At 41.6% G+C, this 26261-nt stretch overlaps 1 protein-coding gene across 2 annotated transcripts in view; it reads left to right on the top strand.

Annotated features, from left to right (window-relative positions):
* Positions 1-3963, top strand: part of acp1 (acid phosphatase 1) — a 45186-nt gene extending 41223 nt beyond the window's left edge. For both annotated transcript variants that reach the window (XM_085996424.1, XM_085996425.1), the window contains exons 5-6: positions 3460-3565; positions 3753-3963. In XM_085996424.1, coding sequence (XP_085852550.1) covers positions 3460-3565; positions 3753-3830 — 184 coding nt within the window. In that variant the 3' untranslated portion in view covers positions 3831-3963. The remainder of the gene's footprint in view (positions 1-3459; positions 3566-3752) is intronic.
* Positions 3964-26261: the final 22298 nt, after the last annotated feature.

Genomic DNA, 26261 nt, shown 5'->3' with positions numbered 1-26261 from the left:
AAAATTCAGAACAGATCTAGCAGCTCATAACTGGGCATCCATGAGGTGCTGTGGGCCATCACCAGCAGCAGAATTTTATTCCACCACAATCTGTAACCTCGTGGCCTGGCATATTCCTCAGTCTACCATTACCATCAAGCCAGAGGACCAACCTTGGTTCAATGAGGAGTGTAGAAGAGCATGCCAGGAGCAGCACCAGGCATACCTAAAAATGAGGTGACAACCTGGTGAAGCTACAACACAGGACTATATGCATGCTAAACAGCAGAAGCAGCATGCTATAGACAGAGCTAAGTGATCACACAACCAACGGATCAGATCAAAGTTCTGCAGTCCTGCCACAGAGTCGTGAATGGTGGTGGAAATTAAACAACAGGAGAAGGAGGCTCCATGAAAATCCCCATCCTCAATGATGGTGAAACCCAGCACGTGAGTGCAAAAGACAAGGCTGAAGCTTTTGCAACCATCTTCAGCCAGAAGTGCTGAGTGGATGATACATTTCAGCCTCCTGCTGAGGTCTCTACCATCACAGAAGCCAGGCTTCAGCCAATTCGATTCACTCCACGTGATATCAAGAAATGCCTGAGCGCACTGGATACAGCAAAGGCTATGGGCCCCGACAACATCTCAGCTGTAGTGCTGAAGACTTGTGCTCCAGAACTAGCCGTGCCTCTAGCCAAGCTATTCCAGTACAGCTACAACACTGGCTTCTACCCGACAAAGTGGAAGATTGCCCAGATATGTCCTGTCTACAAAAAGCAGGACAAATCCAATCCAGCCAATTACCACCCATCAGTCAACTCTCAGTCATCAGCAAAGTGATGGAAGATGTTGTCGACAGTGCTATCAAGCGGCACTTACCAATAATCTTCTCACTGATGCTCAGTTTGGGGTCTGCCAGGACCACTTGGCTCCAGACCTCTGCCTTGGTGCAAACATGGACAAAAAGAGCTGAATTCCAGAGGTGAGGTGAGCATGACTGCCCTTGACATCAAGGCAGCATTTGACAGAGTGTCGCATCAAGGAGCCCTAGTAGAATGAAGTCAATGGGAATCAGGGGAAAACTCTCCACTGCCTCGAGTCATACCTAGCACAAAGGAAGATAGCTGTGGTTGTTGGAGGCCAATCATCGCTGCAGGAGTTCCTCCGAGCCGTATCCTAGGCCCAACCATCTTCAGCTGCTTCATCAATGACCTTCCCTCCATCATAAGGTCAGAAGTATGGATTTTCGCTGATGATTGCACAGTGTTCAGTTTCACTCGCAACTCCTCAGATAATGAAGCAGTCTGTGCCCGCATGCAGCAAGACCTGGACAACATTCGGGCTTGGGTTGATGTGTGGCACGAATGTTACTTGCCACTTAAGTGCTAGGCAATGACCATCTCCAACAAGACAGAGTCTCACCACCTCCCCATGACATTTAGTGGCATTACCATTGTCTAACCCCCCACCATCAACATCCTGAGGGTCACTATTGACCAGAAACCTAACTGGACCAGTCACATAAATACTGTGGCTACAAGAGCAGGTTAGAGGCTAGGTATTCTGTGTAGACTGTCTCACCTGCTGACTCCCCAGAGCCTTTCCACCATCTACAAGGCACAAGTAAGGAGTGTGATGGAATACTCTCCACTTACCTGGATGAGTGCAGCTCCAACATCACTCAAGAAGCTCGACACCATCCAGGACAAAGCAGCCCGCTTGATTGGCACCGCATCCACCACCTTAAACATTCACTCCCTCCATCACCGACGCACTGTGTCTGCAGTGTGTACCATCTACAAGATGCACTGCAGCAATTCGCCAAGACTTTGACAGCACCTCCCAAACCCACGACCTCTACCACCTAGAAGGACAAGGGCAGCAGGCGCATGGGAACACCACCACCTCCAAGTTTCCGCTCCAAGGCAGACACCACCCTGACTTGGAAGTATATCACTGATCCTTCATCATCACCTGGGTCAAAATCCTGGAAATTCCTACCTAACAGCACTGTGGGAGTACCTTCACCTCACGGATTGCAGCGGTTCATGAAGACGGCTCACCACCACCTTCTCGAGGGCAATTAGGGATGGACAATAAATGCTGGCCTTGCCAGCGACACCCACCTCCCATGAATGAATTTTAAAAAAAACAGACTAGTAATTTAAGTACTAGTAGTGGATTTTGGGATAACACAACTTCATGGGAGGAAATGTTTTTTTGATTCCATCTTTCTGGGTAGATTTTTTTAAACTAGTTTTGAATTTTTAGAATACTGCTGCCATTCCATTTAAAAAAAATGTTTGTCTATTGCGCATTCCACCTAAAACATATTGAGGTTATTCACTCTGAAGCGAGTTACTGTGACATCTCTTTACTTTCATAGTTCTTTGTAGTTCATTATTGTTGCTCATTTGAATTAGTTACTACTTTTGAAGTGTCTTGAGGTGCATCAGGTATCAGTCTGAGACCAGCAGCTGTAGTTTTTGTTCCAACTAGGCAGGACATTGTTAATATTGCCTGGCTGCTGCCTGGTTGAAACTTTAACTGCTCTATTTAAGAGAATACTCTGCGCATGCCTAGAGACACACACACACAATACTGTCCCATTAGTTAGAAACTTAAATGTTTGAAGTGGGGAATGGGGAATCTTTACTTTCTAAACATTTAAATTTAGGTGGGGTACCTTTTTTTTTTTTTAAAGTGCTGAGGAAGTCCAATCCAGGTTTGACACTGCCTTGGATGTACACTCCATGTGGTGTTAAATTGAAGTGGTGTGAAACCACAGCTTCCCTGGAGTCTTGCTGTGCTTCCTCCTGCAGTCAGCTCCAGTACTGAAGCTAGATTTCCGCTATCAGTTTAGTGTCGGTGCAAAGTGGAAATTGTTTTGCACCAGCACTAAACTTGCAGTCTAAATGCATCTTGGATTGTGATATTGAGTTTGCAACTAATGCTTCAATGAGTCCTAATTGTAGCATCATATCTGTCTCTTGCAACTTCTGGGCATTTTCTTATTTGGAACATAAACTAGAATACCAGATGTATGCTATTAATCATGGGCTCATTGAAAGGCCATTTTGCTCATAAGCTCTTTATTCAGCTGTACCTATGAGTAGTTAAGTCTTGAGAATAGGATTACAGAGAGTGTCTGTCACGTGGATGACCAGAACTGTATTTCACTAACTACTTCTGATTGCATGAAGCCTTTCATTACCTCACAATTTAACGTATGAAACAAGTACATAATTCAATTGGAAGAAAATCTATTTTTAATGGATTTCTATTCCATGGCCAAGTTATATAGATTCATAACAGTTTTATCAAAAGTTTTTTTTTTTTAATAGTGTTTGCTAAGCTGTGTACAATAGTTGCATTTTTAGTTTGCCAATGTTAAAGAATGGAAAAAACTTAATAGAATTGAAATTATCCATTTGAAATCTGTAGAGGAAACCTAGTTCATATTTGATAAATTTGCAGAGATTTAAAAAGGATGGCTGAAAAAGTGAAGAACTACAAGTCTAAAGTACAACTTCTTGGATCATTTGACCCACAGCAGAAGCTTATCATACAAGATCCCTATTATGTAAGTAGCGAAAGCTTCCAATTTATTTGTTTTTGTTTATACAAATTTACAAATGTGGCAGAATTTAAACTGTTCAAAAATCCAGAAACGTGGAAGTGTGCTTAATTTTTCATTTCCATCTTCTATGCTAATAGTATGTAATTTGGAGATGATTTTTTTTTTATCCTATTTTGTTTCTCATTCCCAGGGAGGTGAAGCGGATTTTGAAGAAGTGTACCAGCAATGTTTAAGATGTTGCACAGCATTCCTGGAGGCTTCTACTTAACTGTGCTAAGGGCTACTGTTATCATGTGTTCGAAAAATAATTTCCAATGAGTACAAATCTTGCCAATATCACTGGTTCCAAACTTACAGAAAACTCCTCTCTGAAAATGAAATTAAATATTTTTTAAAAGTTGCATTAGCTTTGAATGTTTCATTATTTACTATGTTCTGGCGAGGCAGTAGTTTTTCTTCATAGTAAAGATATGAATGTGGCATTCATCCACATAGACTTAAAGCAAAATTCACATTCAGACTTGTAAATGATGGCCTGTTGTCATGAACTGCCAATGAGGGAAATTTCACGACAATATGAGACTCTGTTAAGGGAATAGCTGTCATCTTACTGTTCTTATGATGGAGAAATTTATATTTCAGAAATGATGAAAAAGTTTGCATGACAATTCTTAGTCACAAAATGAAATTTTTGATGTGTTGGTGTTTATAAATACTTCCTTCACTTTAAAATATACTATTTTTTTGTAGTTACATAGCAACCATCTTGAATTATACTTGCATGAAGATTTACAGCATCCCAGAATATGTAAAGAATTGTCTTTTGCAATTATACATTTTTCTTTAATGTAATTATTGTATAAAAGCTAAAACTACCTTTTCAGTTAATTACCTTTTGTTAAATTCAGATTGCCTGATTGATCCAAAATGATTATAAACTACAGTGAGAAGACAGGTTCTAATATTAGCAGATGTTACTAGCTACAATAAAGTGCTATTCTTCACTATACACTGTACCTCCATTCTGTGGAGATTTTCTGTCCTTTAAACAAGAATTGAGGAATATTTTAATCATTATTATTATTATTATTATTTTTCTTCCTCCATATATTGTAAGAGTGCACCCCAGTTGTGGGGAAGCTGTGCTGGGCACAGTCATAAAAAAATGACCTCACAGATAGACGGTGCATTATATAGTTTCCCATTCCTGCATTGAATAAAGCCTCAGGACCTGCATCATTGCAGCAGTGTAGTTTTTTTTTAACCCTAGTTATTTGTTGTTCTTGTGTTGGACATCTCGTCCCCAAAAAATTTGAGAAAATATCTCTAGCCTCTACAGGAGTAAACAAGTCTTATGCTAGAACGTCAACCAGAACTTGTAGTTATAAAGCGCCTTTAATGTAGTAAAACATCCTAGGGTGTTCACAGGAGTGTTATCAAACAAAATTTGATAGCAAGCCATAGGACAGATGAGCGGTAGGTTTTAAGGAGCATCTTAAAGGAGGCGAGAGAGTTAGAGAGGGGGCGAGGCTTAGGAAGGGAATTCCAGAGCTTGGGGCCCAGGCAGCTGAAGGTACAGCTGCCAATGATAGAACGATTAAAATCAGGGATACGCAAGAGGCCCGAATTGGGGGAGCTCGGCGATCTCGGTGGGTTATACGGCTGGAGGAGGTACAGAGATAGGGAGGAACGAGGCCATGGAGGGATTTGAAAACAAGATCAGGAGCCAGTGTAGGTCAACAAGCACAGGGGTGATGGACACTGTTAATGTATCTGGCCTGTCCAGGTTTTGACTGTTTCAGGTTCCTCAGTTATCTATAAGTATCAACACCAGTCCACATTGAAGAATGGAATTCTAGAAGATTTCATTAAAGGCTGTCTTTTTCAGGGTGTGCTGCACAAAATAAAAATTATGCTGTTTTAGGTTGTATACCGCCTCCAACAATCCATTCTCTGTCCCATAGTCATCCATATAGAGATCAAATAAAACAGGTACAAATTTTTTAAAAAGAACCAGGTGTGTGCTGAGTGCACTGTGGTTATACAGTATGGCCTTCAGCATTACATGGCTTAGATCTAAACATTCTAAATGTCTCCACAGTTAAGAGAGACCACACCAACAGTCAAAGGCTTCAAATAATGTGCAAAATGCAATAATCAATTAATTGCATAAAATGTTTGACATCCAAACAGGCTGCCTCGACTTGTACAATTTGCTGTGGTTTCACAAAACGCATATGTAACGAACAGTTGCACCATAGTTCCCACAGTATAGAAGAAAGAAAGAACTTGGATTTAGATAGCGCCTTTTACGACCTCAGGACGTTCCAAAGCGCTTTACAGCCAATGAAGTACTTTAAGTGTAGTCACTGTTGTAATGCAGCAGCCAATTTGCACACAGCAAGGTCCCACCAACAGCAATGAGTTAAATGCCCAAATAATCTGTTTTAGTGATATTGGTTGAGGGATAAATATTGTCCAGGTCACCTGGGAGAGCTCCCCTGCTCTTCTTCGAAATAGTGCTATGGGATCTTTTATGTCCACCTGAGACAGCAGACGGGCCTTGGTTTAACGTTTCATCTGAAAGACAGAACCTCTGACAGTGCAACACTCCTTCAGTACTGCACTGGAGTGTCAGCCTAGATTTTGTGCTCAAGTCCCTGGAGTGGGACTTGGACCCACGACCTTCTGACTCAGATGAGAGTGCTACAAATTGAGCCACAGCTAACATTCATAACAAGGTAGACAAGCACAATAAGCCAGAGAAATCTAACTATGTACAGCCTGATGTCCCTGAACACACCGGCATTGATCAGACACAATTTACGCGGTGGAATACTAATGTATGAAAGTTTAACAAATCCATCTGTAACTACCTCTGCTATTTTAACAGAGGCAGTCACCCTTTTAGTTTAAACAAGTTAATGTGGCCACTAAAATAGTAGGGAATAAGCATCTATACAGCAGTATCCCATAGAGTAATTTAGGGGCCAAGGTATTCTGTTTTCATTTCCCCTCTTTCCCATGCTCCCACAGATAGCTTAAAAATTACAAGTAGACAAAGCAAGAGTTATGTTGATAGTCTCTTATTAACCCTGAAAGCCACTGTAGATAGATTGAGAGTGAGCAAAGGAAAGATCCATTATGAGAATGGATCCACATTCCAGATAAATCAAGTCATTCTGGTTAATGGTCTGCTTACTGAAAATTATTTGTTAGATCAGGGTGTCTTGTCCTTGATGGTAGATAACCTTGATTGGCTCATCTAGGATTCTATTATGTTCATCATTTCTATCTTCTGTTCTATCGCCAGCATCTATTCAACATTGATTTTAAGACTTAATTAAATTTGAGTTTGTTACGACAGCTTTGGTCTTTCATGATCCATTTGGAATTGATCAGTAGAGGATCACTCGTCTTGTTTGATGCCAATTGTGCCTAACTAGGCCCTCGCTGGTTCCCAGTTAGGATCGTAATTCAGTCCTTTGCAAGTTAATGTATCAATCATTCAAACCTAAAGTCAGATTTTAAGTTTATTTCTGGGGAAACTGAATGTGTTCGTTTAGTCTCAGAATTAGTGAACGGAAAGCCCTTACTTGATGGTCAGTTGTATTTAATTTGCCATTCTGACAGAGTATCCTTGGGCTTTATCTGTAGATTTTATCTAAGTTCACTTCCCAGTTTGACTTTGGATGAAAGAGACTACCTTATTATTTTATCTGCCACCACACAAATCAGAACTGGAACATGAACATAATTTTAATTATATAGATGCTCACATGCCTATGTTGTTGGGTCTTTTACACAGAGATTAAGTAACACATATTCAAATGGACATCTGAGTGCACCTACACTGCTACCAACCTGCAGAGAAGAAGCCCAGAGGATAGCTTAATGGTCAATCCACCTGTTCAATGGCTGCTTCGTGGCCTTCTCAAGGCTCCAATTGAGAGCATATGCAAGGCTACCATGTGGAGCAATCCTCACACATTTACTAAACATTACTGTCTAGATGTAACTGCAACATATGACATTGTCTTTAGCAGATTGACCCTGACAGCTGGTGTTATAGTTTCTTTGCAGTGGAGCTTGCAACCCCCACTCCCCATCCTCAATCTGTGCCAATTTGTTCTGCTAGTGTTTGGAGGATGCAAAATGAAGCTTATTGTGTAAAGTCATTCTTCATTCTTTTAATAATAAATGTTCTCCAAACACTGATCATAGCCATCCATCCCCACAGGCCTTACAAGGATGTCGTGTTTTCTTGAGGGGGTAGGGGACGCAGGGTACTGGTTGCAATTCAGGCTTTTTCAACATTTGATCTTGTTTTCAAAGCTGGATGAAAGCTTTGATAAACTGAGCAAGTCTCCTGTGGACTGAAATCTGCATCTTTATTAATGCCACTAACAGGTTAGCTTGCTCAGGCTTAATAATCAATCCAAATTGTGGTAAACTACTCACTAGAGAAAACATACAGGATGTCCAATATGTTCTCTCCACATTCAAAGGTAAAGGTAGCACATCATCAGACCAATGTGCACAGGCTAAAACTATTTAATTAAATTTATTTATAAAAAGTAATAAAAGAAGCAAAAAGATAAATGAGATACTGAAGTACAATAACTAGACTCTCCATATAGAAATTTTCAAACGAAAAGAAAGTCTAAAAGCTTGGAGTTCTTTTCAGTGACTTCTGAGCAAGCCACCTGATGGAAGTTACACGGGGGTGACCCTCCTGGCCCTCTTGTTTAGTGGCAAAGTAAAGCAAGGAGTTGAGGAATCTGGGGAAAGTCTGTGGACTCAAACGCATCATTTGGTTTGATTTTAAAAAACAAACCAATCAAATGAAGATTGTTTTAGAAATTTGACAGAGTATGCGATGTTCCAATATACAAGATAAAATTGCATTCCACATCTGTCCTTGACTGCAGGGGATGTGTAAATAATTCCAAGTGGAACAAAGCAAGTTCTCTGGTTGTAAATCAGATGACAGGTAATTATCATGTAGCCACAGAACAAAGGAATTTTTCACAAAGGCAAAACATTTTTTTAAGTTTGGCTTTACCTTGTCTGAAATCCTCTTAAAATAAAGTCACGTCCTGGGGAGGGAGAGTTAACATTTAAGTGAATTGTTTAAGTTTAGCTTCAGGATAAAGTAAACTGCTGTAGTGTGGTATGCGCTTGGACTTTATATGATGCAGGAGATCTAGTGCAGCATCCACTACCTGCAGCATCATATGTGCATGAGCATATGCAGCACATGATACCCCCAGAATCTTAGCGAGCTGGGGCTATATTCCTACAATGCATGGAGAGTACATTTCATTCAAAGAATGAAGAAGATGCAACAAGGTAGGTAATCTTTATTTATCACTAAGGTGAAGTGGCTGATTCTTCGTTTTGGTAATAACCATGTACATTTCCTGGAGTATCCATTATTTTATTCTGCAGTAACACATATACATCATCCTGTGATTTTTCTTGCATATACCAAAGTTGCATATACCAAAGTTGCATTTTACATCATTAAAAAAAAGTTATGGAGAATTCATTCTACATTGCACTTCTATCTGTGATGATCGCATTAATACTGGAATGTGTGCCTGATAACATTCAGACATTCGAAAGAGATAGTAAATGTTGGCCAGTAGTGATTTATGATTGGTGTAGACAGCATGTAGCATATGGTAAACCCCTGCTATGCTGATGTTTTTGCTCATTCTCTAGGTCTTCCCATACTGCACACCAGAGCATAATTGATAATGCAGTTGTGATATTTAATTTTTTTCTTAGCGATAGGAAGATATCTTAACACTTGAGCACAAAAAGCAGTTAGGCTTAATACAAGAACATAAAATATGAAATGGGGATCATGTACTATCTGTCTTTTGTGTACTGTACTCCAGCTATTTAACTCCTGATGGAAAATCCTAATAGATTCAAAACTTTGATTAGAGACCAGATTCTCTCCTTGTTTTAATATTTACTCTTGGCCAACCAAGCCACTCTGGTCACTAGCTAACTCCTAAAACTTTTCTGGGCACGTATAGAGAGTTCAGGACTTTAGAAGAATGGTGGTCTTAATAATTATAAAACCAGTGTCACGTTTTGGGATTTTTGATCTTCTCAGAAAGGATTTGGAAAGATTTACTTTTAAATGTTGGGCTTTTAAAGCAAAGTGTATTCATACAAGTTATTTATTAAAACGGCACTAAGATGATGGGTGGTTAAAATGCTAATGAGGTGAACTTTGAGGTTGTTTCTCCACAGACTGTAAAAGTGTTTCCGGAGCTTCTAAAAATATTAACCAGATTCTCATTTGTTTCCCTCTGGTTTCTTTGAGGATTCTGGGGAATATCCATCACGCATCTTATAAACATTTTTTTCCATGACCTTTGCTGATGCCTACTTGTATTATAGAATATTGAACCAAAATAATTGGATCTAGGGATTTGAAGATTGATGTCACGAATCTACTTAACATTTTTGCAGCTTCTGTAATAACTTTGCACCTTCTCTCTTAAAGGACATGCATGGTCTTTATTAAACTAGCAAAAAAAAATACTAGAAGAACAGAATATATAAAAATGAACTGAAGGAAGAAAATACCAACACTGGACTAGAATGAAAATATCTGCGCGTGCTTACATTTCCCTACTTATTGAGTTGTTGATCTTCGCAATGCCATCGTGCAGAGATGCCTGCTGAAGGTCATGTAAATCATCAGGGACAGACCAGAAAATGGTACATATGCAGGAAAAGAGTTAACCTGCAAAGGATGTTGTATAACTTTTAGTGGAGGGGATTGAGAAATGTACATAGCATTGGATAATACATAGAAACATAGAGATAGGAACAGGAGTAGGCCATTCGGCCCTTCGAGCCTGCTCCGCCATTCAATGAGATCATGGCTGATCAAAAAAAATGTATGTATCCACTGTTACAGTTGAGGCTTTTAAGCACTACTATCCTTTCAAAGGTTGTATCAGACTCTCCATTAGCAAGCTGTGTCTCATGATGAGGGTTTGTACATCTTGGGTTGCATATCCTGGGCTGATCTTACTAATTGTGCACTGTAATTTATGTTGAATTCCCACTATGGCCCCAATTTTAACCCAACCCACTCATTGGGAGCGGGGTGGGTGAGCGGTTAAAATCTCGGAAATTGGCTTACCACCCTGTTGCCGCCGCTCGCCATTGTAACTTCAGAGCTTTCGCAGGTTGCCAACGCATCCACTGGAAACAGATGGGTGCTGCGTGAATAAACTCAAATTGGGGTCCTATGACATCATTAGGACCCCAATCGATTTTAACTGGGTGGGTCATCAAACCTAGCAGGATTGGTTTCACAAACTGTGACATGACTGGAAACTGTATTTAAAGAGGCATTCACCTGCAGCACTCTGGTCATTAGGATCTGTGTGTCATTGTGAGTAGTGCATTTCCAAGGCAGTTTTGAGCTACCAGTTTGCTTCTTTATGCTTTCTTGACCCCCTTGCCTATCCTCATTAAGCATTCACTGTGTATTGTGGATGCTGTATATGGTTCACTCCTTTGGGTGGATGAACAGTTGAGGAAGAGGAGCAGCAGCACATGGGCCTATTGGAAGATAGTAGGTGAGGGAAGCTGCTCATAGAAGGCCTTACCCAGCCTAACGGGGCTATAGGCCAAGAGTTAGTTTCTTGGATAATTCTGAGGAGTAGTGCAGGGGGGAGGCTGCGCTTCAGCAGGCAGGCTGTTACTGACCTATGCAGCCTGTTGTAACTGGTCCTGCTGCGTGCTGGACCAGGGGGTCATGCTTTGCCAGTGACCATCAAAGTTACAACCGCCCTTAAGTTTTTCGCCACATGCTTCTTCCAGGCTGCTACAAGTGACATCACCCACATCTCTCGGTCTGCATTTCACAGTTGCATCAAGCAGATCACCTAGGCCCTCGTTGCCAAAGAAAACCAGTACCTTGCCTTCTCGGTGGACAGCAACAACCAGAATGAGAGAGCTCTTGGGATTTGTAGCAGATATCCAGGGTGTAATAGTCCGCACTCCTGTAGTTTTCAGGGCATCAGAAGATGAGTCTACAGCTTTTCTCAACAGGAAGGGCTTCTGCTCCATTAATTGTTCAACTGTTGTGTAATGATCGGACAAAGATAATTCAAATTGTGCTAGCTGCCATGATGCCTTCATCCTGTAACACTCATCCATCACCCCACCTTTGCACCCATCCAGGAACATCAGAGGATAACTACTAGAGGACAAAGGGATACCCCTTGGTTGATACATGGCTGATGATACCCTTCTGCAATCTGACCACACCCAAACATCACGGGTACAGTGAGAGCCATGGGACCATTAGGAACATCGTAGAGGATGCCATTGGCATTTTGAATCAACGTTTCAAGTGCCCTGATAGCTCTGGGAGCCTGCTATAATATCCACAAAGTAATTAGCTGCATTCTGCACAGCCTGGCAATGCAAAGAGGACTAGAGTTGGATGAGGCACATCAAGAAGAGGCATCATCAGCCAGTGAAGAAATGAATGAAGGTGCCGGGCCAGCCACAAGAAGGAGGGCCAGCAAAGCACACTTCTGGTGATGCCCTCAATCTTTTTACCTCAAAAGTCAGAAAAAGGCCCAACTGTTAACTGTCCTTATTACCCCATTACCTCTGCATTGAAGAACATTGAAACCATTAAGCCAACCTCTAAATCTACAGTAGCAGAAAGTCATTGACAACATAAGACTGTAATGAAAGGAAACTTTGGACCAAATGTGATACAAGTGTTGATTTCAATTCCAGACACACTATTATAGTAAAAACAGAAAAAGCTGGAAATGGTCAGGCGGCATCTGTGGAGAGCGAAACAGAGTTAATGTTTCAGGTCGATGACCTTTTGTCAGAACTGGAACAAGTTAAGAGATATAACTGGTTTTAACAAGGTAAAAGCGACAAATGGAAATCCTGTTGCAGAGAAGAGCAAAACTTCTTCAAGGTGGGCATTCCTGAAAGAGAAGTGGCCGTGAATTAAACACTAATACAATAGGAAAATACTGCAGATGATGGAAATCTGAAATAAAAACAGAAAATGCAGGTCAGGCAGCATCTGTGGCCAATTCACTACCATTCCTCCTCTCTCCCCACCGGTCCCACGACGCGGCAATCTTTCATCGACCCGCCCATCCTCCGTAGGCCGGCACCGACCCCCATCCAATCCCTCCTCTGTGTGGTCTAGTGCCGCAGGCCTACCCGTCCACAGTGAGCCAGCCTCTCCATCTAGCTGGCTGTGGATGGGAAACCAAGGTCTCGCATGCAAATCAGGCCCTGCCATTAAAGTCGGCATAGCCTGCAGGAAACCCGGGTTTCCTGACCGCCTCGGAGCCAACCACCCACCCAACCCCGCCCCCCAACCTGCCTTCCTTGTTAAAATCCAGCCCCGCATGTCTGGAGAGTGAAGTAAGGAAGGAACCATGAGAGAAGTTGGTGATTCTGCAAAGGCTACTATGTTTTTTATTTATTCATTCACCGGATGTGGGTGTCGCTGGCAAGGCCTGCATTTATTGCCCTTGAGAAGGTGGTGGTGAGCCACTGCCTTGAACTGCTGCAGTCCACGTGGTGAAGGTACTCCCTCAGTTCTGTTAGAGAGGGAGTTCCAGGATTTTGACCCAGCGACGATGAAGGAACTGCGATATATTTCCAAGTCAGGATAATGTGCGACTTGGAGGGGGAGGTGGTGGTGGTGTTCCCATGCGCCTGCTGACCTTGTCCTTCTAGGTGGTAGAGCTCGCAGGTTGAGGAGGTGCTGTCGAAGAAACCTTGGCGAGTTTCTGCAGTACATCTTGTAGATGGCACGCACTGTGAAAAGAGAATGCTGCTAGTGGCAACTGAAGGGAGCAAGAAAGAGGTGAGTGTGTGTTTGTAATGAGAATGAAAGGTGGTATGTGCTCTTGTAGAAACATAGAAGATAGGAGCAGGAGTAGGCCATTCGGCCCTTCGAGCCTGCTCCGCCATTCAATGAGATCATGGCTGATCATCCAAATTCAGTACCCTGTCCCTGCCTTCTCCCCATATCCCTTGATCCCTTTAGCCTCAAGAAATATATCCAACTCTTTCTTGAATATATTTAATGAACTGGCCTCCACTGCCCTCTGTGGCAGAGAATTCCACAGGTTCACCACTCTCTGGGTGAAGAAATTCCCACTCATTTCAGTCCTAAATGGCTTACCCCTTATCCTTAGTCTATGACCCCTGGTTCTGGCCTCCCCGGCCATCAGAAACATCCTTTCTGCATCTAGTCTGTCCAGACCTGACAGAATTTTATAGGTTTCGATGAGATCCCCTCTCAATCTTCTAAACTCCAGTGAGTATAAGCCCAATTGACACAATCTCTCCTCGTACGTCATTCCTGCCATCCCAGGTATCAGCCTGGTGAATCTTCGCTGCACTCCCTCCATGGCAAGAACGTCCTTCCTCAGGTAAGGTGACCAAAACTGTACACAATACTCAAGGTGCGGTCTCACCAAGGCCCTGTACAACTGCAGCAAGACATCCTTGTTCTTGTACTCGAACCCTCTTGCTACGAAGGCCAACATACCATTTGCCTTCTTAACCGCCTGCTGCACCTGCATGCTTACCTTCAGCGACTGGTGCACAAGAACACCCAGGTCTCTTTGCACTTCCCCTTCTCCCAATCTATTGCCATTCAAATAATAATCTTGGGTAGTCAAGAATGTTGTGGGGGGGTGGAATTGTTGAGAGTGCTGGGGGAGGGGGGGGGGGAAGAACTGCCATGTGCTGTTTAGAGAGATAGAGAAATTAAGACTGTAGTCACCCAAGCTACTCCTGTGAGTTCATTGAAGCGCTTCCTGCACTGCATCCAGGTCTTGGAGGAGATGCTCCTGGATTTCACAATCTTAACTATGTCTCTCCATGTCCGGTATTCATGGTGTTTTTGGATCATCCTCCCACAGGCTAGAGAGAGAACTGCTCTCTACACCCTCACCTTTTCTGGCAGGACCGCCAGTGAAGCTTCGGAGGACATGGGGCCTTGCCTCCGACCCATGGTGAATCAGTTTCTTCCTCCACCACTTCAAAGCGAATGAGCCAGAAGGGAATGCAGCCTAGCTTTAAGGGGTGCATTCTGCTTTAAATAGACCTCTGGCTGACCTGCCGGATATTGTGCTGACAAAGTGGACGGATTTCCTGTTGCATCAGCGAATTAGGTGGGAAACCTGCCCATGAGATTGTAAAATACCTGGGCCTGTTTTCTGGTGCAACAGTTGAGTTTCGAACTCACTCCGCTACCCACCTTCCCTGAATTAAAATCTGGGCCTGTGTCTCTGACGTGTAAATATGACAATCCTGAGGCCTTGTACAGACTAAAATTAGCACAGTGTTTACAGTTTAAACAATGAAGCATTGAAATGTGGCAATATGCTACACAGCACAAAGCTGTACACTTGAGAGATGCTTGTGGGTTTTTTTCTGTAGAAAGCAACTATTATCATTAGTAACCTTGTTTAAGTGACTTGTGGAAAAGTAATCAATTCAAAAGGATTTTGAGAAAAGATTCCATTTGTTTTCCTGCACAAAACTTGAGATTCTTGGAATCTTCCAAAGCTTCTCAATGTTGCTTCTCTAAACCACTCTCAGTACCGAAAACTTTGTTTAGAAGGCCAAGTTCCCTCTGCAAACTAATATACTGGGCCAGATTTTGTTGTAGAAATAACGGTGAAGCTAACCGCGCTCACCGTTATTGAAGTATAAATCAGTCCACAACTTCCGCCGACCGCACGTGCAGTTAAATGCGGAAATCAGGAAGTTGTCTGAGTTGCCCTGCTCCTCCGAAAGCTGCGCTATACCGGTATCTCACCGAGAGACTCTGCATTGAAATACATGGAACAGCATGAAGTTGTTGTACTTATTCACCAGATACCCACTAAAATCTCCAGAAAAGTTTTGGACTTTTCCAATCCAGTGTAAGTAAATGTTTAACGGGGTGATAAGTCTAAATTACTGCCAAACAGCTTCTCTGACACTGAAAATTTACTTTTACAAGTGTGGAGTCTCATTCCTTTAGATTTTAATTGTTGGAGATTTTAAAAAAAATAAAAGAAATTAAATATTTTTTTCTTTCTGTCTCTTTTATCTCTCTCTCAATCCCATCTTTCTTTCCCTCTCTTTATTCTGCTTTCTGTATCTGCTTTGACATTGAATTCAATATTCTAACTGACACTTCCTAGTTCAGACTCTGCGCTGCTCATTATTGATTCTTCAATCTGTTTAAGGAGCTACTTCATTGCTTGGCCTGTTCACACAGGTCCCAGATCCTCTGTAGAGGGTGCTGTGTCGAAATGGCTCTCTAATTGCAGTAAGTTCCAGTGCAAAATCCCTTAGAAAGTCTGTGGGCAAGTACAAATGTAATGAATGGCTATCGTTCACCACTGAAAGCAAAATCCGGCTCAGTGTCAACTTTGAGTGTGGCAGAGTTGTCGCTTTTGTGAAAGAGCGTAGAAGAGTTTATATAGAGTGGAATAAATAGCAACTTGATCTGGCCTATTTATCAATCATTTTAGGTTTTGCAGAATGTAAACATTCTCACTATCAGTCACTTAGTTTGGTGGTGGGCTAAAGAGAGAAAAATATTGAATGCTTAATGTTAACTTTCTGCATGTTAATGTATTTTAAAATTTCAGAATGAAATGAAGGTGGAAACCCTGGAATGTTTTAAGAGTAGTGCTCTCAGGTTCATTAGTTGTGCTGCTTTTTTTCCCTCATCATGGCAGTTGTGATAACATGAGTTGATGGGTGTTCCATCTTCAGCTTTGAAAGGCAACACTATTCTCTAAAATAAAAAGAGTGAACTCTATATATTACCTTGTTGGTTCAATCTCTGCATACAACTTAATAGGTAATCTACCGAATGGGACAATCATGTGTCTTTTATCCTTGCAGTAATTCAATGAGTCATGTGATTGTATTAGCCATAAGCTACATGGAAGGACTTGTTCTGGATTTGTACCCAAGTTATTTTAGATCATTGTTATCAGTAGTCATCATCTGCATCCACAGGGTCAGTTTCCACATGGTACATGAATAACGACCAGCTCTCTCTCTCCACCACCTCCCTTGATATCTTGACTGCCTCTGTGATGTCAGATTACATGTGCAACATCCACCTAAACACTAGAAAAACTAAAGCCATTGGCCTGGATTTTGCAGTATTAATAACGGTGAGGTTATCAGCGCTCGCCATTATTAAGGAGTAAATCGGGCAGCAACTTCCAGCATCCGCATATGCGCAGTTAAACGTGGAAATCAGAAAGTTGCTGTCTGAGTTGCCCTTCTCGTCCAGAGGCTTTGCTACACCGGTACCTCACCCAAGAAACTTGGCATTGAAATACATAAGAGTGAAGTTCCGGTACTTACCCACTAGATAACCACTAGTTATCATAATATGATAGAATTCTTCATTAAGATGTAGAGTGAAGTATTTGACTCGGAGACTAGGGTCCTGAATTTAAATAAAGGAAACTACGATGGTATGAGGCGCGAGTTGGGTAGGATGGATTGGGGCACGTTATTTAAAGGGTTTACGGTGGATAGGCAATGGCAAACATTTAAAGATCGCATGGATGAACTACAGAATTTGTTCATCCCTGCTTGGCATAAAAATAAAACAAAAAAGGTGACTCAACCGTGGCTAACAAGGGAAATTAGGGATAGCATAAGATCCAAGGAAAGGACATATAAATTGGCCAGAAAAAGCAGCAAACCTGAGGATTGGGAGCAGTTTAGGATTCAGCAAAGGAGGACAAAGAGATTAATTAAGAGGGGGAAAATAGAGTATGAGAGTAAGCTTGCAGGGAACATAAAAACTAACTGTAAAAGCTTCTATAGATATGTGAAGAGAAAAAGATTGGTGAAGTCAAGTGTAGGTCCCTTACAGTCAGAATCAGGGAAATTTATAATGGGGAACAAAGAAATGGAGGACCAATTAAATACATACTTTGGTTCTGTCTTCACAAAGGAGGACACAAATAACCTCCCAGAGATGTCGGGGAACATAGGGTCTAATGAAAGGGAGGAACTGAATGAAATCAGTATTTGTAGGGAAATGGTGTTAGGGAAATTGACGGGATTGAAGGCCGATAAATCCCCAGGGCTTGATAATCTACATCCTAGGGTACTTAAGGAAGTGGCTCTAGAAATAGTAGATGCATTGCTGGTCATCTTCCAAAATTCTATAGACTCTGGAACAGTACCCATGGATTGGAGGGTAGCTAATGTTACCCCACTATTCAAAAAAGGTGGTAGAGAGAAAACGGGGAATTACAGACCGGTAAGCCTGACATCGGTAGTGGGGAAAATGCTAGAGTCCATTATAAAAGATGTAATAGCAGAGCACTTGGAAAACAGTGACAGGATCGGACAAAGTCAACATGGATTTACAAAAGGTAAATTGTGCTTGACTAATCTACTGGAATTTTTTGAGGATGTAACTGGTAAAATAGATAAGGGAGAACCAGTGGATGTTGTGTATTTGGACTTTCAGAAGGCTTTTGATAAGGCCCCTCATAAGAGATTAGCGTGTAAAGTTAAAGCACAAGGGATTGGGGGCAAGGTACTGACTTGGATAGAGAACTGGTTGGCAGACAGGAAGCAAAGAGTTGGAATATATGGTTTTTTTTCCGAGTAGCAGGCAGTGACTAGTGGGGCACCGCAGGGATCGGTGCTAGGACCCCAGCTACTCACAATATATATTAATGATATAGACGAGGGAACTAGATGTAATATCTCCAAATTTGCAGATGACACAAAGCTGGGTGGGCGTGTGTGCTGTGAGGAGGATGCTGAGAAACTCCAGTATGATTTTGACAGGCTGGGTGATTGGGCAGATGCATGGCAGATGCGGATAAATGCGAGGTTATCCACTTTGGTGGGAAAAACAGGAAGGCAGATTATTATCTGAACGGCAATAAATTGGGCGAAGGGGAAGCGCAATAAGACCTGGGTGTCCTTGTGCACCAATCGCTGAAGGTAAGCATGCAGGTGCAGCAGGCGGTTAAGAAGGCAAATGGTATGTTGGCCTTCGTAGCGAGAGGATTCGAATACAGGAACAAGGGTGTCTTGCTGTAGTTGTACAGGGCCTTGGTGAGACCACACCTTGAGTATTGTGTGCAGTTTTGGTCGCCTTATCTGAGGAAGGATGTTCTTGCCATGGAGGGAGTGCAGCAAAGGTTCACCAGACTGATACCTGGGATGGCAAGAATGACGTATGAGAAGAGATTGGGTCGATTGGGCTTATACTCGCTGGAGTTGAGAAGAATGAGAGGGGATCTCATTGAAACTTATAAAATTCTAACAGGACTAGACAGACTAGATGCAGGAAGGATGTTCCGATGGTGGGGGAGTCCAGAACCAGGGGTCACAGTATAAGGATAAGGGGTAAGCCATTTAGGACAGAGATGAGGAGGAATTTCTTCACCCAGAGAGTGGTGAACCTGTGGAATTCTCTACCACAGAAGGCAGTTGAGGCCAATTCATTAAATATATTCAAGAAGGAGTTGGATATATTTCTTAATGCTAAAGGGATCAAGGGATATGGGGAGAAGGCAGGGACAGGATACTGAATTTGGATGATCAGCCATGATCGCATTGAATGGCGGAGCGGGCTCGAGGGGCCGAATGGCCTACTCCTGCTCCTACCTTCTATGTTTCTATGTAAACATGCCCGAAAAAGTTGGGGCTTGTTCATTCAAATGTAAGTGAATTTTTAATGGTGCGATAAATCTTAATTACTGCCAAACAACCTCTTTGGCACTGAAAATTAATTTTTTAAAGTGTCAGTCTTATTCCTTCAGATTTTAATTATTGTGGGAGATTTTTAAAAATTGTATGTTTTTACTATATCGTTCTGTCTCTTTTATCTCTCTCTCTCTTAATCCCATCTTTCTTTCTGTACATGATTTTGCATTGAATTAAATATTCTAACTTACATTTCTTGGGTTAGACTCTGCGTGTCTCAGTAAGGACTGTTCAATCTGATTGGTTAAGAAGACACACCATTTGCTTGCCCCGTTCACACGGGTCCCAGATCCCCTATAGAGGACGCCACGCTGTTTTGACTCTCTAATAACCGCAAGTGGCAGTGCAAAAGCCCACAAAGTCTGTGAGCAAGTATAAGTGTATGTTGCTGATCGCAAAATCCGGGCCATTGTCTTTGGACCCTGCCTCGCCTCTGATTTCATCACCTTCTCTGCTGTCATCTCCGGCTGAACCAGACTGTTCCTAACCTTCCCATCCTGTTCTATCCTGAGCTGAGTTTCAGACCCCACACCCTCTTCATCATTAAGACTGCCTACTTGTGGCGCATAAAAACCAACGTAAACCTGTTGGGCTGAATGGCCTGTTTCTGTGCTGTAAATACTACAGGAAACTTTGTTATGTCCAGCACCGACGGGACCGAGCTGTTGCCGATCTATCAAAACTGCCGGACATACAAAGTTAATGTTGAAGCATACGGAGATTTGCAGCTCTGTATCTGGCAACAAACACTGTTGCTTAGCAACAGCTTCTAAACAGTCGGCCGTACCTTAGAAGCGTCTCTGTAGCTTAGCAACAGCTTCAGAGAGACTTTGCACAGCCTGACTCTTGGAAAAAAAAGCCACGAGAAGAAAAAAAAGCCACGAGAAGAAAAAAAACCTACGAGAAGAAAAAAAACCTAACAAAACGGCTCCTGATTTCTGCCGGTAGATCAAGGTTTCCGGACATACAACCTCCGGATAAACCAAAGTTTCCTGTATGTAATGTAATACTTCCGCCCCTTCAAAATTGTGTGTTGCTGCCTCTACCTCAACCCATCTGCCACTGAAACCCTTGTACATGTCTCTGTCACCTCCACAATTGACTATTTCAATGTTATCCTTGCTTGCCTCCCATATACTGTATGTTCCATAACCTCCAACTTGTCCAAAACTGCAACACTTATCCTCTCCTGCACTAAGTTTCATTCAACCAGCACCTCTTGTCTTTGGCTCCCCGTCCCCTAATGCCTGAAATTTAAGATTTGTTTGAAATCCATGGGCTTGCCCCATTCCATTTCCGTAGCCCCCTCCAGCCTCCCCAAACACTCCTTCATCTCCCCGTTAGTGGCAGAGCCTTCAGCAAGCTCTGGAATTCTTTCCCTAAACCTCTCTCCCTCTCCATCTCTCTCTGCTCCTTTAAACAAAAACTCCTGAAAGCCCAGGTCTTCAACCATACTTCTGGTCACTGCTCATAATCTCTCCTTTCCTGGCTCGGCATTAGTTTTCCATACATTTTTCTGTAAAGTGCCTTGGGACTGCAATGGCAAAATAATTCCTTTAATCACTTAGGGTATATTTTTCCTGAAGCTGTTACTATTTTTATGTTTGTTACCTAGTATTAAGTCTACATTCATGCTGTTACAGTATATTGCCTTTCCCTGTCAGTGGAATTCAATTGGAGAACATTTTATGTTGTCAAGGTTTATAAAAGATGCCTGGAAGCTTAAGCCTTTTATTTATCAGCAAGACCTGAACTTTATTCTTCACAAACTGACATCTGACCCATTTGAACCTATGATCTTGTGATTTTAATTTCCTTCCTTTGAAATCCATCACATTTGTTGCTCTTACATTGGCACACAAAGTAGCAAAACTTCATGTTTGACCTTCCTTATTGTACTAGGCACTTTAGATAGACCAATCCTAAGCCTGAATTCAAATCTTTTTCCTAAAATTGTTTGAATTTCATCTGTCCAAGAAGATTACAATAACTAAGTTTTATCTGCCACCACACGCTTCCTTTATGGCGAGGAAGTATCATTTGTCAATGTTTGTTTATAGTACTTTAGCTTTCAGGACAGACAGAACAAGGATATTTGTCAGTCTAGGCAATGTTAGCTTCATTTAATAGCAAAACTTCAGACAAACTCATTAGCCAGTAATGTATGGCTAAATATATTTACATTGGTCAAGTAAAGTTGCTATATTCACAATGTGGCCACTTTGTGAGTCAATATGGTAATGGGCTTCCCTGTGTTCACCGTAGATGCATTTCTATGTGGAAGGTGAATGTATGTAAGATCACCTACCTGAATGTAGCTAAACATCTGAATACAAATCACTTTCTCTGATCTATGGTGGAGTATATAATTTTGTGTTTATTCACCTCACATCTACCCTTCTGATGATATCTTCTTCAAAAGAACTAGGTTACACATCTAGAACAATGCCTTATTCACCAATTAGAGACATCATTATTCATATGACTGCGATAAAGATGCTAAAAGGTACTATATTTTATGATTTCCTCCATTTGGATGTCTAAATTTCCACAGTAAGAAAAACCAGGCAGAAAGTTCAGTAACTTGACCACCACAGTGTATTCCAATAATGGACTTTGCAACAGTGAGCAACAATTTTATTTAGAAATCTTGACATTGGGCACCTATACTCTTTGCCTGTTTTATTTCTGACTGGTGTATATAAAAGAATCATGTTTCTCTTCCCAACATTTGCTTATTGTTCAGTTTAAATTTTTTACCTTTTTTCATCTTGACAGCTACAATTTTGGAAGAAATAATTCAGGATTTAATTACAGCAACAACAACTTGCATTTATACAGTGTCTTTATGACCAAGGGAGGTGGGGAGGAAGCGCAAGTGACCAGAAGCAGAGAGTTGGGGGGCGGGTTATAGGGCTGGAAGAAGTTAGAGATGGGGAGAGGCAAGGCCATGAAGGGATTTGAACACAAGGATAAGAATTTTAAATTGTGGGATGGGGTGGGAGGCAGGTGGAGCCTGGAAGCCAATGTAGGTCAGTGAGTATGGGGGTAATGGGCAAGCGGGACTTGGCGCGAGAGGATACGGCCAGTGAAGTTTTGTGTAAGCTGAAATTTACGGAGTGTAGAGAATGGGAGGCTAGCTTGGAGAAGATTAAGGGGTACGAGTTGGAGGGAGCCCATATCTGATTGTGTTCTATCCCACACCAGGTCCCACTCGACCATGTTTGTTATTTCTAAATGACCCAGTAATTCGGGTCCCAACGCATGAGTACGGACGGGGTACTCACGCGTGGGCCCGTTGGAAGTGCCGGATTTCAGCATGCACAGCGCATGCGCGGAAAACCGGCATTTCCTCTCCTCTGAACCAAGGGGTTAAGAGGCGGTTCCCCTGCGACGTTTCAGGCAGCGCGTACGCGTTGAACTTCGTTTTTTTTGACAGGTTTGTCCGTGTGTGAAGGCCTCCACTTTTTACGAATGAAAAAAGCAGATGTAAGGACTTAGTTTTAAAAGGTAAGTGGTGTAATAATTAAAGTTAGAAATTTTTTTCCACAGGTTTATTATTTTTAAAGAATTTACAGTAAGGTACGTGTATTTTTGGACCTGATTTCTTGAAAAAGAAATTTTGGCAGAAATTTGAATAATTGTTTTAAATAGTTTTTTTACAGTTATTAATAGTTCACTTAATTAGTGGGATGTTTTTTTAACTTTTATTTAAAGTTTAATTACTGTTTTGGGCGCCCGGAGTTTTCATGAGTTTGACAGGTCTTATGTCTAACTCATGAATGGACTTTTGCAAACTCCCATTGGTTGCCCAGTGCTCACGTGATCCCAGCCGGCTCATCGCACTAAGTACACCGCTGGATCACGCACGCACAGCGCGCCGGGAGCTGAACCAGGCCACAGACCGGAAATCCACGCAGGCCCGGTCTTCAAATGTCAGCGTGATGTGTAAGTGTAGGTCGGGGGCTTGCACCCGCGGGAAGCCCCCGACCCGAATTTCTGGGCCATTATTTTCTCTTCATCTAGATAATAAGTAATTTCATCTTTAATGACAGATTACAAACTTCTCCCTACCACTGATGTAGCACTGTGACTACATGGGTTAGTTCTGTCTCACTTTTTGAAAATTGATATTTATATTGGCCACTTTCCAGTCCTCTGGCATGCATCCATTTTCAATAGAACCCTGATACATAATTGATTTTTTTTTAAAGGCAATAAACCAGTCCAATCACTCAAAAGGCTTTTTGAAGAAAAAAAAGTCCCATTTTTTTTCTTGGTAACTAACTAAAACATAAATTCACAATTGTATGATTACAGTTATACATTGAATTGACTTTTGTGTCATATTTAATGCCTTCATTAAGATGTATATTTGAAGGCTTCAGCATCTCCCATAATCTTAGAGTTGGATTTTATACTCGGGACTGTACCCCTAGTTAGTTAACGTAGATCCTACGGTTTGCGTATATGTAACGTGTAGAGTTTCCTAGGATGCATGAGTAATATTTATTCAGCCACAGTGCTGACATGATTCTCTTCAGCTTGTAGCAATATTTGTTTTTCAGAATTATTTAAAGAAAGGTTGGAATGCAAATTGCAAGTTTAATTCCGGTTAACTTTAGCAAATGTGTGTTTAAAAAAGAAAGCCCATTTAAAATATGACCCTGTACTGATTATACACATGGATGCAGCTTTTGATAATGTTTAAATTATAAATGTTCTAATATTTTTCGGTGAAAAAGTCAAATTTTGTTTTTGCCTTTAACAATTTGTGTATTTTTGTAAAGGATTTGAATGCAAATTAGATGACTAATTTGAGTAGGTTTTCAACTAAACATTTTACTTCAAGGCTTCAGCTTGTTTTAAAAGCCTGGGTTTTTACTCTTTTTTTCTACCAGAACACTTGAAGAGATTCTTCACTTGTGTATACTGAGCATGTGCAGTATGCATCAGTAGGTTTCTGAATTGAATCAGAAATGTGCCTCTCCTCCCTGTAGGGATTTAAGAGTGTTTTATTCTTTTTCGCAAAGCTTTATTTCAGGCAAGTCTCACATTTAAAATATTAACAGCTGATTTTCTTATATGGACTTTTAACAGACAACTGTGATTAGCAGCATCTGTGGCTCCTTTGTTGACCTATACAAAACAAATATAGAGAAAAAAATTCAAGATGGTTTATTGAGAATTTTTTTTTTGCTCAGCCTAAAGGTGGAGGAGCTGTTGATTTACTTTTTCAAATAATTTAAACCCAGCTAAAAGATGAGATTCAATTATTGAATTCCTTCTGATTGGCTGCTGTCCATGTCAGTCAAAGCAAATCACTCCCTTTTTCATTTTGATTGAAAATTCAGTTTAAAAAAATCTGTGCTGAACTATCCTCGCTTCATGAGGATCAATTTTAAATATTAATAATTTGAAAACTACATAAAAAACTGGAGCAATTTGAGGTGATTTTTGTTTTTTTTATATAGAAATTTATGTTTAGTAAAGACTGTATAATTATAGTCAGCAAACTCACTAATAGTGCACTAACTGCTTTAAGGCAGGAACATAGAGACAGGAACTGGTTGATGACAAGAAAAGTGGGGGAATGCCTAACCACTCACGAGGCCGTGTACAAGTCAGGGGAGGAGACTAACAGACAGGAACATGGTGAAGGAAGTGTTGCCTGATAGCACAAAAGCAGTGAAGGGCAGTTTTGGTTGCATATTTCTGGTGCCCCATGCCTCCTGCACTTCCAGACCTAGTAATCCCCAATACTGTCAGTCTATCCCCCAAGCAATCCCAAATCCCCTCTCATCCTATGGACCTGAGGAGCTCCTCAATTTCACCCTGCCTCAGTTACCAACCCCTTCTTGGTGCTTACAGTCCCTTAGACTGCATTTTAAGTGTGCCCAGATCTCTCTACTGCTTACTATGTTCCCAGGAGCATCCCTCTGTGTTCCCTGATCCGAAGACCACCTCCCAGTCATCCCAGATCCCAGAATCTGCTGCAAAGTCACCAGACCCCCTACTGTGCAGTGCCTCTAATCCCAGGACCACCTCCCAGTATTTCTATATCCTTGTACCCCCTCAAAGTACTGCTAGACCTCAAGACCTCATCCCAGTATTGTCAGACCCTGGGCACCCTTCCAATTGCTCCCTTTTCCAGGGCTGCTTCCTATCCTGATAAATCAATGTCCCTGATCATGCTAGTACTTGACAGCACCACCACAGGATACTGTATATATTTTTTTTTAAACTAGCATGTATCTACTCCAGACATCACACTTCATTACTGATGCAAAATAATCATTAAGCAAAAGAGAAAACTAGTCAATCATTGACCCGGACCTGAAATTTTCAGGAAATGAAATGCCCTCTGTTTGAGCTCAGCCATTTAGAAGTAGCTAACACTCCCTGGATTTTTCTATTTAGGGTAGGGGCCTTAAAGGGACTGGCCAGATTAGTAGATAAAAATCTTGAATATGTTCCAGATCCCAGACTACCTGTGATTAATGTTAAAGAAGATCTGATAGTTACATAAAAACATTATAGCAACTGCGCCAAATATTGCTCAATTTGCCACGTAATATCGGTGCTTAATTTTCCCAATGCATGAAGTAAGAAGATCATCTGATTCACAGCTGTGCTTTCCAAAGCCAGATTTGAGAGATGTGAGCATAATGCGTTCAAGGGAGAAGTTATATCACAGAGCCCAATATATCAATCCACCCATTGATTTGTGATTCATCCATAGGTGCTTCAAAATCTCCTGAAAGTATTTGGAATAAGAATAAGACCTTTGCTGAAAAAGCACAGATCTTGGGCTGGATTTTCATTCAGAGGTCAGGAAGGAGGCAGGACTACAACTTTTGGGTTGTAGTCCCGCCTCCATCGCGATGTGGCAAATCCGCGC

This window comes from Somniosus microcephalus, chromosome 9 (assembly GCF_052327205.1).
Source record: "Somniosus microcephalus isolate GS21.2 chromosome 9, FLI_Smic_1.0, whole genome shotgun sequence".
Lineage (NCBI taxonomy): Eukaryota > Metazoa > Chordata > Chondrichthyes > Squaliformes > Somniosidae > Somniosus > Somniosus microcephalus.
Note: the sequence above shows the minus strand (reverse complement) of the source record. Positions and strands in the feature narration are given on the sequence as shown.